General features: G+C 41.1%; 1 protein-coding gene across 1 annotated transcript in view; it reads left to right on the top strand.

The window, feature by feature from the left end:
* The window catches only part of LMAN1 (lectin, mannose binding 1), a 300935-nt gene that overhangs the window by 41585 nt on the left and 241377 nt on the right, over positions 1-17973 (top strand). The window contains exons 2-3 of the mRNA XM_078674898.1: positions 11824-11978; positions 12069-12176. Coding sequence (XP_078531024.1) covers positions 11824-11978; positions 12069-12176 — 263 coding nt within the window. The remainder of the gene's footprint in view (positions 1-11823; positions 11979-12068; positions 12177-17973) is intronic.

Here is a 17973-nt window from a genome sequence, read left to right as displayed (position 1 = left end):
ATGGATACATTTTCCAGCAGCTAATACTATAACAAAGTACTTCCACTATTACAAAGTAGAGGAACCTCCTAATGAGTACACTCCTTTCGAGGAGGTGGAAGTACCACTCAAATTCCAAGAGCATTTGCTCTTATTTGATGGCGCCCTAAAACATAATAATCACATTACAAGGCTCGGTCCTTTAGGAAGACCAGGAGCAACGTGGCCGGTCTTAGCCGGATACACACCATATCCAGACATCGAAAGAATGCCTGCAGCAGAGCTGTTAATACAGCTAAAACAACTACTAAAAATTCACAGACAATTAGTTCAGTATGTAATGCGGACTTCAACAATTCAGCCAGCGATTAAACTTCCACAGCTGACCCCTCACCAGGGGAACACAAATAAAATTACACCACAGAACATCCAATCCTGCCTAGGTAAAGTTCCAGCTAAACGGGAACAGATACCATTCTGGTTGGCACAGAAAATTACCCAAATAGAGGCGGTGTTTCCTGACACCACCCCATTAGAAAAACACAGAATTCTGACTATATGTCTCCCAATGGGAATCGCACCACACATTGAGGACTGTGACACTTGGGGTACAGTCTTTGCTTCCATCTACACAAAAACGCACGGTGTTCCATCCATTTCGGTAATACCAGATGTGCTAAAACAAATTCAAGATGAATATGGTCCAGAACCTGCTTTGACTCTTGGTATGAAATTACTAAAAGACTTCAAGCAGGTCTCGGCTATATTACTAGCCAACATAAAGGGTGAAGCAGCAAACGTGGCGATCCGCCAGAGGTTAAAAGAGACAGATATAGCAGACCAACCAGCTGAAATTGCCAGAATCATAGAAAAATCCTATGAAGAACTAGGCAGAGATAGTCTAGGTGGAATACCAGTAAAACCGCAACTGACTACAAGTCCAGAAAAAATGTTTTTTAATAATAATAATAATTCACCAAAAAAGAACTGGGATGGAAACAAACAATCCAATCCAAAAGAAAAGAAATTCCAGTCCAGAGGAAGGTCTCCTAGGCGAAGAGAGAAATCTCCAAACCCGAGACAAAGGTCACCTCAGAGTGAACCCTCTGGGAATAGATATAACCTTAGAAATAGGGATAATATTAAAAAACCTGATAGATATCAAGACATTGATACACGTCCCTCTCAATCTTTTCAGAATTCCTCGCAGAAATCGGAAAGAAGAGGACGATCAGAAGAGCACGCCAAGTCCAAAGACAAGGAACCTGCTCAACTGAAAAAGAAATCACAATTTCCAAAAAAGAAGGTAGCCAGTATCAAGGTAGTTAACAATGCCGAGAATACTGAGGACACAACTGAAAAACGGAGAATGGGCTCAGACAATGCTAGACAGCGCAGCAGAGGTGAGCATAGCTCGCAAAGTCCTTATGGATCATCTGGAGACAGTGGACACGAATGAATACCTTCAAGTGGAAACTGCAGATACCAGAGTTAGCAAGCCCCACAAAATATACGAGATAACATTACGTATAGAGGGAGATAAGACTAGGAAAATAAGGGGACTATTTTGGGATAACCTATCCAAAGGCTATGACATCCTTCTAGCTGAAAAAGACTGGCCACCAGAGTTTGTCAGGGAGTGCCCTCATGGCGAAGAAGTAATTATGCCTGCCTTCTCGAATCAAATACCGATTCATAAAAAATATACACTTGCTAGAAAGTGGGCAGTGGCCTTAGCACCTGCTTTATATAAAAATCATGTAGGATGGGATGAGGATTCTCCTCCTCACAAAATCCAGTTAAAATCACAACCTACTGCACAAAGGCAGTACCCAATTAAGCAAGAAGCTAAAAAGCAAGTAAATGAAATACTAGATCAGCTAGAATACCAGGGGGTGATTGAAACTTGCACCTCACAAATGAACAATCCTTTGTTTCCGGTCTCCAAACCAGACAATTCATATCGTCTAGTTTTGGATTACCGACACCTTAACACATGTTGCAAAACCTTTGCAGTGCAAAACTCACACAGTGCTGCACTAATGAATAACATAGTGCGCAAAAAATACAAAACAACCTTGGACATCTCCAATGGATTCTTTTGTCAAAACATAGCACCAGAGAGCAGATATTAAACAGCTTTCTCAGTAAATGGCACTCAAAAACAATTCTGTCGGTTAGCCCAGGGGTACAAGAACAGCCCGGGGGTATTCTCAGCGAGAGTAACAGAATTACTACAACTATATGATGACGAAGCATTATCTTATGTCGATGACATTTACTTAACAGATGATGACTTGGAGACTCACTTGAAAAGAGTGAACACCATAATACTTGGTTTCGCTGCAGAGGGTTACAAATTCAACTTCAAAAAGTCCAGAATTGCCCATCTGACGGTCCTATTCTTAGGATATGAGTTATCAAGTGAAGGCAAAAGCCTGGCAGACAATTTCCTAGAGAAATGTGCCGTAATCCAAGCTCCTAAAACACTAAAAAACCTACAGTCAATTCTAGGCTTCCTAAATTTCGGAAGAACATATATTGCAAATTACGCAGAAAGGGTCAAACCCCTTTATGATCTAATTAAACCAGACTTTAAAAGATCCAGTTGGACTCAAGCACACACAGAAATTTTGAGATCCTTACAAACAGACATGCTAATTAAAACAAAATTAGAAACCCGTGATAATACACGCAACCTTGTGATCCGAGTCATCCCAAGGAGATGCGGATTCACATACCTAACCTCTAATGAGGGAGATAAGGTACCAATTGCATTCAAATCACATTTGTACACAAAAGCTGAACAGAGATTCAACAACAAAGGAAAAATTGTTCAAGCAGTTCAAACCGCAATAGCTAGAGAAAAAGACATAGCTGACGGTAGACATATCACAGTCAGAACAGCAGAATCAGCCTTTGAGGCATTAACAACACCGTGTAATTTACCAACAACAACATTGGATCCAGAATGGTTACAATGGGTAAATTCAATCACAACGGACAAAGTATATTACTTCTTTGATCCAGAACTAGAAGAATTAAAAAATCTAAAATATGAAAAAATGTATCCTCTGCCAATCGACATTCTGCCTCTACGACATTACGCCTGTGTAATCTATACAGACGGACATGCTCAACCCTCCGTTTGGGGAGAACATGCATACAATCCCACATGTGAGATTACAAAAGAAGTGTGGCACGGAGGTAAACTAAGACCTCTATTAACAAAATCACACTCAGTAGAAACTAATTCAGAACTACAAACTGAAATATTAGCTTTGAAAATGGCGCTAGATAATGCGGATCGCGAATTCCCGACACTTATAGTGTCAGATTCATATTTCTGCATCAAAGCATATAACAAGGATTTGCAGACCTGGATTCAGAACGATTACAAAGATGACACGGATGCACCAATAAAGCAGAGACTGCTCTGGGAACAGGTAGCTCTTTTGAAAAAAGAACTACCAAAGACTCACGTGACACACTCACTGAGTCACCAGCGTGATGGCGTTCACGTTGTAGGGAATTCATTGGCTGAAACAGCCACAGCGGCAGCCAGTAAACCGGCTCCCGTAGATCGAAAAAAGCGTACATTAAAATACATTGACGGCGAAACATTGCTGGCAGTAAAAACGTCATCAAAAGGCGACTGCTCGGCGTTACCGATCAACTATCCACTCAATTACACATACATCATAGATGCAAACTCCGTCCCTTTTGCTCGAATCCCTGGAGTGGGGGATAGAGTGATTCCAAACATGGACAGGAGAAACTTGTTAATCGCAGACGCACACATGGGCGAGGGTCACAGACACCTTAAATTAAAAGATTCTCTGGAAGATTTACAATCACGGTACTGGTGGCCAGGCATGAGCCTGCACTACACCATGTTTGTAAAAAACTGCCCGAACTGCAACAGAGATCGCAGTGGGGAGAGAAGCAGTTTAATACCTCGTCGTATCAAGGCAGATAATATTACCAGCAAAAAGAATGGCTTGCGATTAACATATACAGGCTAGTTCCCACTTATAATGTAGATCCACAGCACTCAGCTGACGTCCGGACTGTTATACAAGATTTGCGAGTCTAAATGGCATATACGCTAAGAGCATGCTACGTTCGACCATTTTTTTTCTTTTTCTCAGGCAATCCAGCCTGGGGGGGGGAAAGAATGGCCAAATGAGCACAGCCCAGCGGGAATCTTCTCACTTCCTTCCTGAGGGTATGGGATGGTGTAAAGAAAAAACCAAGACAGAAAGCAATCTATAATAGAAAGGATATTAGGTTCGGGAGCTGGGTGGGTCAAACATCTAATAAGTGTCCAACGTAGTCTAAATAACTTGCCAAGAAATTCTCTGAAGGGATTCAGTCCGTACGAATTATTATTCGGAACTAGGATGTTGATCTCTGACCTTGATAGTCAGACTTCAGTGGTAACAGAAAAAAGCTTTGATGTCAAAGACCGTTTGGCTATTTTGCAGGACTTAAACAAAACAAGAAAAGACCTGAGCAACATACAGTTGAAAGAACAGCCAACGACCACTGAAGATTCACCACCTGTCCCAGCAAGACCTGTCTGGATTCCAAAAGTCGGGGATCTAGTCAGGGAGAAGATCGCGGTAAAGAAGGAATTTGGGCCTTCTTACAGAAAAGCAGTTCCTGTCTTGTCTGTCAACGGGACAAGATCAGTTGTACTACCGCCACTTGCTGGAAAAAAGGAGAACCGAGTTGTATCCATCGACCTGGTAAAACCACAACATGTGGCCGATAACCAACGGTAGGCCAAGTGGACTCCCAATAAGTAGCAGAACACCAAGGTTTGCTACCAGTACAGAGGTCCTATCAAAGAGGCTCATCACATTCGAAACGCCTACAGAAGAACAACAAGGACTATGCAACAATGCAATAGAACTAAGACCTCTGAAAACCCAAATAAAGACATTTAGCAGAGACACACCAATCTACAATGAAGTACCAAGTGAAAATGCAAGAAACAAAAATCCTGAACCAATTGGAACAATTGACAGAACTGCATCCGGTTACTTCATCAACTTCGATGATTCCTCTGACGGTTTCAGCGAACAAAAGACACAGCCATCATCAAAATCCTTTAAAGACAAAGCGAAGGAACTTTTGAAACAACTAAAAGAAACATATCTGATTTCTCCATGGATTGAATTTTGGGTGGGTTTTGGTGCATTTATCCTCATACTTTGGCTCATCATGGTATTTACCTTGGGACGCTTCATTGAGGGAAAATATGCTAAAATGGACACAGCAAGTCAGAACATCAACTTGGTCCTCAAACCACACACATCTTCACACGTCGAGAAACGAGAACTTTCTTCAGAACTTTCTTCAGCCAACTTCACAGCAATTCCAATACCTGGTGGGGTAGCCTGGGACAACACTGACTATGAAATTTATGGTCCGGTCGAGATCCTGAAATATCCACACCAAATCAAGATCTCCTTGAGTGACTTTGCAAAACCAAACTCATTTGCTGATGATTGGGACTTTGAAAGTATTAACAATATGATGTCTGACTTAGTAATGTCTGCTAAATTTACAAAACATGATTATTTGCAGGGTTCTACAAATTATGACAGCATGTATTGCTATAACCATTATGGTAACCATTTCTTGCATAAATCTGCACAACCTAGAAATGTTTTAAATTATAATCAATGGGAACATTGTGCTACACCTCCAAAAGGGAGCTCTAGAACCGTTTATGACAAATATTCATATTTTTCAGGTTTTAACATAACTAATGCTGAAACATTTTATTACAAATTGTCAAACAAGACAGGGATGAAAACCATGATAACCAACACAAAATTGATATATTCAGATTCATTCTTTGAAAAAATGAATACATTTGGATTTGATTATTGGGACAAAAATTTTGATTTGAAAAGTGTTTGGGGTACAAAAGAATGGCAAGTACAGGGTTTAGAAGCTTTGTTTAGAGCCTGCATGATCCCAGAACAAATGATATTTTTAAATGACACTGTTCAACAAACCACCTGTCTTGGCTTAGCCAAAATCAAAGATTTAAATAATCCGTCTATTCCAAAGCCAACAATGTTTAGCAATAACTCTGATACAGATGAAGAAATAGACATAAACCATATACTTAACCAAAACAGAACACATCCTGATTGGAAACAATGGTTGATCTGGCCCACAGATACAAATAACTGTCAAGATAGATTCCTGAATAAAACACAGGGTTTCAAAATGACCAGGCCAGACCCTAGATATCCCCAAAGACATCACCCAGGGATAATAACAACCTACAGTGTGGGCAAATTATGCCTTCAATGGCTACAAACTTCCACACTGCCTGAAATTAAGCAACACCTAACTTTACTTACTGATGGTGCTGACTTGCGTGATTTCATACTGGGACCACGCAAACAGCGTCATAAGCGTTTCATAGCAGCCTCTGTATATGCAGCATACAATGAGGCCTGGAAGGTTACTCAAATTGAGACAGCAGAAAGAATACGGGAAATTGACCGTATTAATTTGGAAAAATCACTTTCTGTAGTGGACAATGGGTTAATGACTCTGTCCTCCAGAATTTTTTCATTGGACAGCATTGTGTCTTCAGCAATCGATATATTATGGCAAGACTTACTGTTATTACAACATGGTCAGTCACAATTGCGTTCTATTGTACAGCTTGGCTGGACGTTACAAAATCTGCGTTCAGGCTACGTGCCTTGGCGTTTAATCAACACAACGTCACTATTCCAAATCTTTAACCTTACTGATAGACAAATCGGTATGGCGCAGAAGGGTGCTGATTATACAATCTTGAGCATTGAAAAACTAGAAAGATTACCAATGACAATGTCAGAACGACCTGTCAGTGAATGGATAATCCACGGAATCATAAATATTCCAATCTCAACCTTCAGGTTTCAATACTGCCAAAAATATATACAGGCTGGCATGTACGAGAAATTGGGAAAGGGGTACCTTAAAACAACTTGGAACCTGCCCTATTCACATGCATGTGTCAGTAACAAAGGACAGAAAGTGTTTCTTAGTGGCAACAATTGTGCTATGTCACTAAGCGGCACGCTTCTGTGTAACGGTATTAGTTTGCACGGAGCCTGTGAAGGGAATTCATACAACCTTTCATGTCACCAGCAAGGCGCACCTGCAACTGAAATAGAACCATTCTTTCAAAGACTCTATAATGGGAGTTACATTCTAATTGTAGACCGCAGATGTTGTAGTCTTATGCCCGGGACTCCTTATCTCGTCACTACGACGGCGAAGGTCAAGTGCTGTGGACGTTCTTTGTTCCCCAGCTCCTTTCCAGACAGGGAGGCAAGGGCATGGCCCGGTCTGAAAATTACTTCTATTCGAATAGACACTTTAAGCAGAATGAAAACAGTGCTTCTTCAGACGCCTACAAGGCTCACGTCATCAAAAGAAACGTATGATCTACAAGTCGCAAGGACGACTGCAGAGATACATACATTATTATCAACTAATTCCCCCGTACATTTCGCGGAAATCCTGAGCGAAATCTTAAATATTTCTGATACCACTGGGGTCTCAAAGGTATTTAAGACAGTATTTTCGATGGCATTAACACCATTCAAAGCCATACTGGGTATTTTTCCAGATTTCGTCCATTCGATTTTTGGCGGACTTCCCTTGATCCTGGGACTAATTGCAGGAATCCTATTCCTAGTCCTTATTTTTCGTTATGGCAACCCATGTCACAGAACAAAATTTCACGACAATGGAAGATACGATCCAAGCCATTGGATACCGGGACCGGATATCAAAAATCCTGGGACTCTCCCGGCTTAGAGACCTGAACATGACTTGGTTTCTATCATTTCGACCAATGTGGCAAAGGTGTGTTTTACCTGTACTAAGGTGTCTGCTATGCGGAGAAGAATGCGTGTTAGACACCTGTCTGACGCTACAATCGGATGCGCCGGTGGATGCAGATACACTGTTGGTTCCTACCAAGGTTCACGCACTGTGCTGCCCTCAAAGGCTGCCAATTCTGATGACGGCATTCCTGGAATCTTCACCACTGCGATTGAAGAGTAGTGAAGTTCAAGATGAAAGCAGCATCGAACAGGTACGACCTTCTGTCAGCAATGCAAATCAGAATGTCAATGGAGACAATCATGCGCACGAATGCATGGTTACCCCTATTTCCGACTTAGTGGAACTTTCCCATGAAGCTGTTGACAGTTTTTTCGAAAGCCTGAATGATATGATGTTCTCTCCGGAACAGAAATAGAGACTTTTGAGTAAACTCGCACACGGCGTTCCCTGAATTCGGCCTTCAACTTTAAAAATAAAGTCACATGAACAATTACAATCCAGTTCACGGACAGCAACTTTTTTCAGCAAGCCCCTAAAATATTTTTCTATATATTTTTTCCCGGGACACTGATCTTCTGCTTAAAGTAAGAAACTATTCCTAGAGAACTAAGATTTCTATTTTTTTTAGATACTTTATAGACTTTATATAGACTTTAGCTGCCCGCTGGTATGTTCACAATATATTTTATGTGATGAAATGGTTTCGACTTTTTTTCTGTATAGCCATATTAAGAGCCATTTCATGTGTATTTCTCATATACCAACAAGCAATAATGCATAAAATGCGTGTTTACTTTTGCATTTAATTCATAGCTTAAGTGCATACAATATATATGACTGCAATTTTTCAGTATATTTGAAAATTTCAAAATGCATTTATGTATTTTGGGGTGGTAAGGTATACACTATACTCTATAGTATGTTGTACTATGTTATACTATGCATAGATTAGTAGATAGTACATAGTTAGCGTGGAGTGGGTGTCGTGTATTTCTATAGGTTCTGAATCGATCCCCCTATTCCTGACCCTATTCTGGTTAAACTTACTAGCTAGTTAACTAACAGTCAGCCCATGAGGCAAGAAAACCCCCATGATGCAGATACCGTTATCTGACGCAGTCACACTACGGCACAGGAACGTGTTATCTGATTAGGTCATAACGCTTGAGATCTAATTAGACAAGCGACATTCCTCCAGCCCCTGATAAGGCATACGACGTTCTCATAACAAATCAAACCTATGACAACCTGGATAATCCGTGCGGCCATTGTTTTGATTTCACAGAGAACTTTAGTAAAGAATGTGCTAACGAGCAAGTCGTATGACATCTTTATTGACGTACCTATGTCCATCCTTACGTCAATCCCGGCACCTTTAAGGTATAAATATTGCCGACCTTGCCCTATGCAAAACACACGCGTGGTGACAAGACGGAGCAGCCATACTTGCCGAAGCAGAGAGCAGAAGCAGACCCCGCAGGCAGCAGCCCCGCCTTCCTGACGCGCTGAGAGACGCGCTGCTATCTCAAGCCGAGAGACCCAGCACCGGCGCTTCCGGGTAGCCCTCGCAGGCAGCCTGGAATATCGAGAGCAGAGAAAGAGATACCATTCCTCATTCATCCTAAATTCCAGGTACAGAACTGAATAACCCCTCCTAGAGAATTCTTTAGTTATTCACTTGGCAAAAACAAACTTAACTTAAACTGTAACTTTCTATTCCCGCCCACGCATTAGACTTAGGTCAGGTACACGGGGTAGGCGTATTTAGAAACACCAGTTGAGTGCGTTTAGTCAAATGTATATGTGTATGTAAATATATTTTAATCATTTTAAACATCATATGGCTCAGAAACCATATCAATGTTTTTACAGTATTATTTTGTACTATTGCTTTTAACGTATGCACTTTACTTAACTATAAGTATTGCAATAATATCGATCCATTTCTCTTGTACGAGAAAAGAGACTGATCAATAAATAACATCTTTTATTGAACACGCCCGTCTCTTCCTTTTCTCTACATTCTGATGAGACTAAGAATGCACGTACTGACTGAGTAAAATAATTGCCTTGTGCTCACACGACTCTTGAGATTGACTCTTGATTAGGGGAGAGCAAAGTTGTCATGTTCTATGGTTGTCAGAAACTAAATCCCTTCTTGTCTAATCAGGGAAGTTAATCCTTCCTTGAACATTCGAGAAAGTTTCTAGCGAACTCTGAGCTTAGCTGGCAAACCCAAAAATTAAGTCTAGTATCGACAGTAGTAGACCTAGTTAACGTCTGGCCTAGGCCTTTACTGCTGTAGGTACTATTCCAATGCGCAGAGCCTATTGGGAAAATAGGAGCTACACTACAGTGGATCCTCCATTCCATCACCATCCATCACAGATCGTCTGATGGTTCAAAGGAGTCAATAAGTGATTTTCACGTTACCTCAGCCAGTGCTCAAAATTCAGGTGACCCTCCATGGATACTTAGTCAACTCTAAGAGATCCGAAGATATTGCTCAGCCACCCTAAGTCAGCCCTCTGACAATCCACGTGAACCAACATGCAATCATCGGAATCCCAATTGACTTTAAGATCGTGCACTAGTTTTTCGGTAACCCTAAATCCACCCAAATATGGTGCTTAGGCCAATTCTACAGCAGTCAGGCTGCAAACTTCAAACAATCAAACTGCTCTTGATCCAAAATATGTTGACTCCAAGGGAGTCGTGAGTTACACTTGACTAACTCACAGATGCTCAGGGGGCTCTGATATATCAATACACTCACCCTGCCAGTCTACAGAGCCACTTAAACACCTATGCTGGCTCTTAAGCATACCACATTGCCTTGATCACCCTCGTTCAGCCCTTCTCTAATGACCCTTAGATAGCTTCAGTCCATTTCTGTGCAGCATCAGTTCCTCAGTTTGAGCCTTGAAGTAACCTCCGTTCTTCTGAGCTCTTCAGATACCTTTCACTCGCTGCAAATGGAGCAATTTGTCAGCAATCACAGTCTTTGAAACTCCTTTCTGATCTACCCTGAATTCCTCAGTCCAAAAATCCCCTGGCATATCCTTTCATGGTGCATGAAGACACTTCACTTAACTGCAGCTCGTAGGGTGCCAATGAGTGGCATATATCAAAACTGGATCTACTGGTTAACCCACACCCAACACCCAAAAGGGCAAAAGATTTCACTTAGGATGGCTACCTCACAGATTTACGAAGGCTTTGGACTAAGTGTGGCCCTACCGAGGGCTGGGGTTCCCCTGCATTGCAGTAACTGCAAAAGCTCATATTATGCCCCTGGTACCACATTTTCTGCAAGCAGATCCCAGTGTTTAAACATGACTGCAGAAATGTGAAGAGCTCCTTTACAGCGCTGTACAGAGACATATTAATATTGCTGCTAAACTGGGGCAACGTAGCAATTAAAAAAAAGCACACGTGTGAACTGTGTATGTAAATATATAACTACATTAGATATATATCTGCATACAAACATTGGTACTTTTTTCATGCAGTGTGTAACAACACTCTTACAATTTTGTTGCACTAATTGCAGACACGCAGGCTCAAGTATTAGCAAGACACCTCAGTATGTTCAAAAGGTAGTTATAGTAGAGATCTTTTGATAATTATCAGTTTACAATGCATGGGCTTGTCAAATTACTACGTTCCTTATACACTTGCTGCACAGATCGGCATGTGAACTACTTGGCCTAAATTTGTATCCTTGCATAGGTAACTCAAACTTTAATTCTTAGGAGAGTGACTCAGTGAATGCCATTGAGTGGTGTGGTATCATAATGAATGCCAGAAAAGGCAGTTAAGTTAACCTTGCAGATTGTAAGGTCTTATTGCGAAATAATGTTGTTCGATGATCTTCCATCTGCCTTTTAATGTTACCATTTGTAGTACGTTTTAATTGTATCTTGGAGTTTTTACTTTATCGTGGTACTGACCAAAGTTTTCTTCCAGATGCCATACCTAGTGCAGATCAGGTGCGCATAACTCCATCGTTAAAAAGTCAGAAAGGAGCAGTGTGGACGAAAAGCAAATCTAATTTCGAGAATTGGGAGGTTGAAGTAACGTTCCGCGTGACGGGAAGAGGAAGAGTGGGAGCTGATGGATTGGTATGCTCTTGGGATTGTTGAAATGCAAAGTATTATTATAATTGGTTTGAAAACTCTATTTTTACATTTGTACTTTGCACCTTTTAACAGGCAATTTGGTTTACCGAAGCACAAGGCTTAGAAGGTGATGTTTTTGGGGCATCTGATTTATGGAACGGTGTTGGTGTTTTCTTCGATTCCTTTGACAATGATGGCAAGGTTAGTTGGTGAATTCTTTCTCCCAAGCAAACTAAATCTAAATGTATGTTGGTTCGTACAACTTTATTCAGGTTTTATCCCCCTTGACCCCCGTTTCACTTCTGTTACATTTTTTTCTCAGAGCTTTAGATTTAATGACTCCCACTATGAACCTACATTTCAAATACAGGGGGGATGATACCAGCACATTGTTACCATGATCCATTGCCTCTCAATCAAGATATCATTGCGATGGGGGAGGTGAAGGAAATGAGTGCATGTCTGTCTCATCCCCTGGGTATGTAAAGTCATGGCATGGTCGTTGATTTGAATAGATTCAAGTCATTGTATTATTGGTCCATCAATTGCTTTGTTTGAAAGGGAACCTTGCAAGTATAGTGCCATTGTATACTGCCAATTACCCTAGCATGAAATATCTGTTCCATCTATGTGTTCTCTACAACACACAAGTGACCTGGTGGCGGTTGGAACTTCCCCTCTTCCTTGACTGTGAGCCTATCAGTCTATTCTTATCTGGCGAAGCAGGTCTATGTGGGATAAATGGATTGAATTACATTTACTGCCGGAAGTAGATTCTAGTTTGTCTTTTAGTTGACCTGTGATGTAAAAATGAGGAATCCTGCTTCAGTGGCATGTTGCACCTTGTTAGACTGGGCTCTGAATCAAGATCTGCAGTGTAAAGTGCCTACAATTTGGCTGTAAATTTACACTAGGCATCCTTTTCTCTGAAATGCAATGGTATTTTTCTAACTATAATGTCCTGGTAACCTTTGTGTGTGTATGTATGTATATATATATATCTATAAATGAGCTCCAGTATAAAGTTATAGTTAGGACCATGTTTCCAAAGCGTTTTTTGGTTTGCCTATTTCTTTGGCGCTGTTAGACAAATCTTCACAAAATTTTCAAAACAAATGTACCCAGTGATACTAGCTGTGCACGGAAACTTTTGGGGTGATCCGTCATGTGGGGGCGAGAAAAAGGGGCATGGGGGGGGGACTGGGGTCAAATAAATGTGTTTCACATGGTGATTCCCTTAGGGCCTTTGAACACGACTACAGCTCAGACCGCTGGACAGAATTGCACCGAATTTGGCAGAAAAGTAGCTGTTGGTTAGCAGATTACACTTTGTTATTTGGTGTAAATCTGTTCAGTAGTTTGTGAGAAATTAAAGGAAATAATGATGAGCTCTGATGGGCTGCCAACACTTCAACCTGGAAGTATTGGCAGCTAACGTAGGACTCTGCTTTAGTCGAGTCCCTCCCCAAAAATACAAATACAAATAAAATTAAAAGAGGGCAGAGTACCAGTACCCTAACCCCAGAGCCCTGGTCCTAGGGCCTCAGCAAGGCAAAAAAGCAATTTATTTTAATTCACAGCGAAATTCGCAAATATTGACATATTGCAGTGAATTAAAAATAAAACAACAAGAAGCGCGGTCTCCTGCGCTTGGTTTTAATATTGGCCCCGGTGGGCCAGTTTCTGGGGGTATGCAGACATTCAAGAATATGGAGGGGTTGTACAGTAGGCCCCCCTCCTAGGGCTTATTTATTCCCGGGGGACCACCACCTTCCCGGGGAATATGGCAGTGTTAATGTAGAGGTGTGCGCGGTGGCCCCAGAGACTACCACTTCTCTGGGGCTAGAAATAAAAATGAATACAAAAATTAATAGGGAGAGAGCACCCCAAGCCCCAGTGACCACCACATTCCTGGGGCTGCAATAACCATTAAAGAGTGGCGCTGCGTGGACCACTGGCCCTGTGGCTCCCCCTGCGGTCCCATGCAGACTGGGTGTCCTGGGTGGGACCAGGGCACCCAGTGAGATGTGGCCATCGGGGGATGGGGTACCCGGGGCCGAAGAACTGGGGAGGTGGGAAACACGGCCCCCTCTCCTCCCCCATTGATTTGTGGCTGGGCCCCAGGGGATGGGGTTCCTGGAGCCGAAATCCAACACCCAAAGTCCAAGGGCAGTGAACTATGGATCAATTGGTCAGAGATATTTGCTTACTTGCGCCTTTCCACCTCTACCCCTGCTTCCATTTGTAATTTGCAAACTGAGGTAGACATCCCGGACACTCATCCTAGTTGCTCCCACATGGGCCAGGCAACCATGGTTCACTACACTACTAGACTGAGCAGTAGTCCCACATGAAGTACTACCCAACAGACCAGACCTCTTCACTTGGAACCAAAGATCACAAAGACACCCAAACCCCAGATCTCTGTCTTGCAATTTGACTCCTTAGGTCTTAGAATTTGGATATCTAAATTTACCACAAGAATGTATGGATATCCTAAAAGAAGCAAGAAGACCCACAACACAGGCCTTCTATGCTGCAAATGGAAAACGCTTTGTTCATTATTGTCATTAAAAAGATATTGATTCACTAAATGCATCACCTCATATCATTCTCTGCTACCTGCTTCACTTACAAACTGCAGGGTTAGCTTTCACTTTTATAAAAATACATCTTACAGTGCTAGCTTCATACCTTAAAATTAATGTGCAAACTTTTTTATTCAGAATTCCTTTAATTAAGGCTTTTCTACAAGGACTCAAGAGAGTCATGCCCACTACCATTTCCATCATGGAAACTTGCTTCTCTCATTGTAATTACTCACTCAGAAGAGTGGACGAGATTCAAGCACTAACCCTGTAGGAACCATTTTTCCAAATAAACAAAGACAAAGTAGTTTTAAGAACTAATCCTAAATTTCTACCTAAAGTAGTATCACAATTTCACATAATTCAGTCAATTGAATTGCCTTTATTTTTCCCTAAACCAGATTCAGTGGCCGAAAGAGCATTACACACATTAAATGTTAAAAGAGCACTAATTGACTATATTGCTAGGACACAATTCTTTTGGAAAACTCAACAACTATTTGTGGCATTCTGCAAAACCCATAATGGTAAAGCAATTTCCAAATCATGTATTGCACGTTTTGACTAGTAAAATGTATCCAAACCTACTATGCTAAAGCCCAAAAAAAAAAACCTTCCCCATCACACCAAAAGCTCATTCTACACCCAAAAAGGAGCTTCTATGGTATTTCCTGGGAATATACCAATAGCTGACCTATGCAAAGCAGTTATGTTCTACACTGCACACATTTACAAAATATTACTGTGTAGAGGTTATGGTACGACAATAAGCAAATGCTGGCCAAGCGGCACTACTTACATTATTTCAAACAAATGTACCCAGCACTAGTTAGCGACCGCTTATGAGGAGAACTGCTTTTTAGTTTATGCTGTCTACTTCCGAGCCCACCACTAGATCGCGGACTGATGCTAAGCATGTGACTCTACAGTATTACATGCCAGAAACAGATGCCTATAGGTTAGGTAACTTTAACCACATATATACACACGCATATTTAAGGGTTCAGGTATTAGGATGAGTAGGGGTTTAGGGATGGGTAGGGGTATAAGGTATTTTGAGAGTTTAGGGTGGTACGGGAATTGGGTGGTAGGGGTGTTTTAGGGGTTCGTTTTGAGTAGTGGTATAGAATGTTAAGAGTATTTTTACGTTTATAGGTGGGGTAAGGGTATTGGATGGTAAAAGCGTTTTTAGGGTCTAGGGATGAGTATGGGTATTGGGTTGTAAGGGTGTTTCTAGGGTTTACAGGTGGATAAGGGCATTGGGTGGTAAGTGTGATTTTAGCGGTGGGTAAGGATATTGGATTGTAAGAGTGACTTCGTTTTTTTAGGGTTAGTAGGAGCACAGGGTGGTAAAGGTATTCTGTGGCTTAGGAGTGGGTAGGGATAAAAGGTTGCAAGGGTATTTTAGCTTTTTTGTAGGGTTGTGGGGTGGGTAGGGACATAGGGTGGTAAAAGGTTAATGAAAAAAGGAGGTTTGGGGTGTATATATACATAACACTTACCTTATTTATACTTGCCTGTGTGGTAAAGGCATGATTTATAAAAGAAGCATGGCAAAGGCATGTGTGGTACTTGCCAGCGTGGTAATGTCATACAGTCTCCTCAAGGAGAAGGGTTTTTTGTTTGAATAATTACAAGATTATTTTGATGTCCTGCTTGTTAATGAGGTTGTACTCGCAACAGTTGCACTGGTAGCAGTCTTTGCCCTGATAAATCAACATTTATTGGAAAAAAATGCCATTTGTTTTGATGAGTTATTATATAAGCACCAACTATTGTAGCTGTCAGGCTGAAGGCAGAGTTTTAATAGATACCCAAATAAGTCATCACAATTGTCCTTGTAGCTCCTCTCAAGAAATGGAATTGGAACAAAGAATAGTTAACCCACCACCTCTTGCCATCTTTCTATACAGAGTGAGCAAGTTGTAGTTATATAGAAAGTCTAATATATCAGTTATTGAGGAAACATTAAGCCATTCTTCAGCAATGGCTATTGGAATATAGGCTTGATTTGAAATTATATGGATTGCATTTCGACAACAGATCTTGCAGTAAGGACTGTACCCACTTAGTAGTTCTCTGTAGAAGCCAAGCATGCTTCTTCATAATTGGCGACCGTAAGTGTCTGGTTTAGTTAGTGAGTATCAGGCAGGCGCCAGTGAAGCCTCGGGCTCTGCAAAAACTAGTAGTAAGCTTTGAGAACTTTATGCTTAATCTAGATTTGCTAGTAAACTGTAGTAAAACTTTTACAATGAACTGTGGTCCCAAATCAGGTAAACCGATGAATCGGATGATTTTAAATAATGTTCCTTTAGATAACACCCCAACTTTTTCTTATTTAGGCATTTTATTCCATGAGTCTGGTTCTTGGACAAGTGCAATTAAGGCGAGAACTCTTTTATTTATGAAAACGATCATGGCCTTAAAGAATTTTGTAAGAAAACTGGGCAGGAAGCCGATAAAAGAAATGATAACTATCTATAAAGCAACATGTGTATCGGTGGCTATGTATGGTTCAGGCTTGTGGGGGTACTCAAACGTTGATCCAATTCAGGTGGTGGAAAACAAATTTATAAGGGAAGTCCTTGCTGTTCCACAGTGTGTTGCCACTTTTAATTGTCACGCTGAACTGGCCCTACCCCACATAACAGACATTATTAAAATTCAACCCATCCTGTTGTGGCACAGGGTATGGACTACAAATGAATGTGTTATGAACCGGGCTCTATTACGGGATACCCTCAACCTGGATCACGTGGAGAGATCACAATGGCTGGGATATGTTAAGTGCTTTCTGACTGAGATTGGGTGCTATTCTTATTACTTGGATCCATCTACAATGGATAGCATCACAAGGAGCTCACTGAAAGCCCTCTGCTTGGTCCACCTTGAAGATAAGAGGAGGAGAGCTGAATCTCTGAAACACTCAGTACAGTCACACCTCCTGATTTTATGTGAGACTAAGTCTGTACAACCATACCTAACCCTGCCTATGACAAACTATGATCGTTTCCTTTTAACCCGTTTTAGATTTTGTATATTTTTTAGATTGGTGTCTTTTCCTAGAATGAATTCATGGATACGTACTCTGCCCCTCTGCCCGTGTGATGTCACCTCACAACAATCGGATATTCATATCCTTTTCTTTTGCAGACTCTATAGTGCCTTACGTAGAGAAATCATAGTCCCTTTTTTAAAAGAAATTAATTTTACTAGATGTCGCCCAGCTTTTTTAGAATTCCAGAGAATGGATACGGTTTTAGCTGTATCTGTGGTTTTAAAATTCCTAAAGAGTGTTTTCAAACTACGGAAACATATGGTAACAGAAATGTGTTAAATGTTCATTTCTTTTTCTGTTTAAGAATCTGTCTTTTTGGTCCTCCTGCTGAACTTATTTTAAGAGCTGTAAT

The sequence above is a fragment of the Lissotriton helveticus genome, chromosome 2_1, assembly GCF_964261635.1.
Source record: "Lissotriton helveticus chromosome 2_1, aLisHel1.1, whole genome shotgun sequence".
In the NCBI taxonomy this organism is placed as follows: domain Eukaryota; kingdom Metazoa; phylum Chordata; class Amphibia; order Caudata; family Salamandridae; genus Lissotriton; species Lissotriton helveticus.
This window is presented reverse-complemented; position numbering and strand designations above follow the sequence as displayed.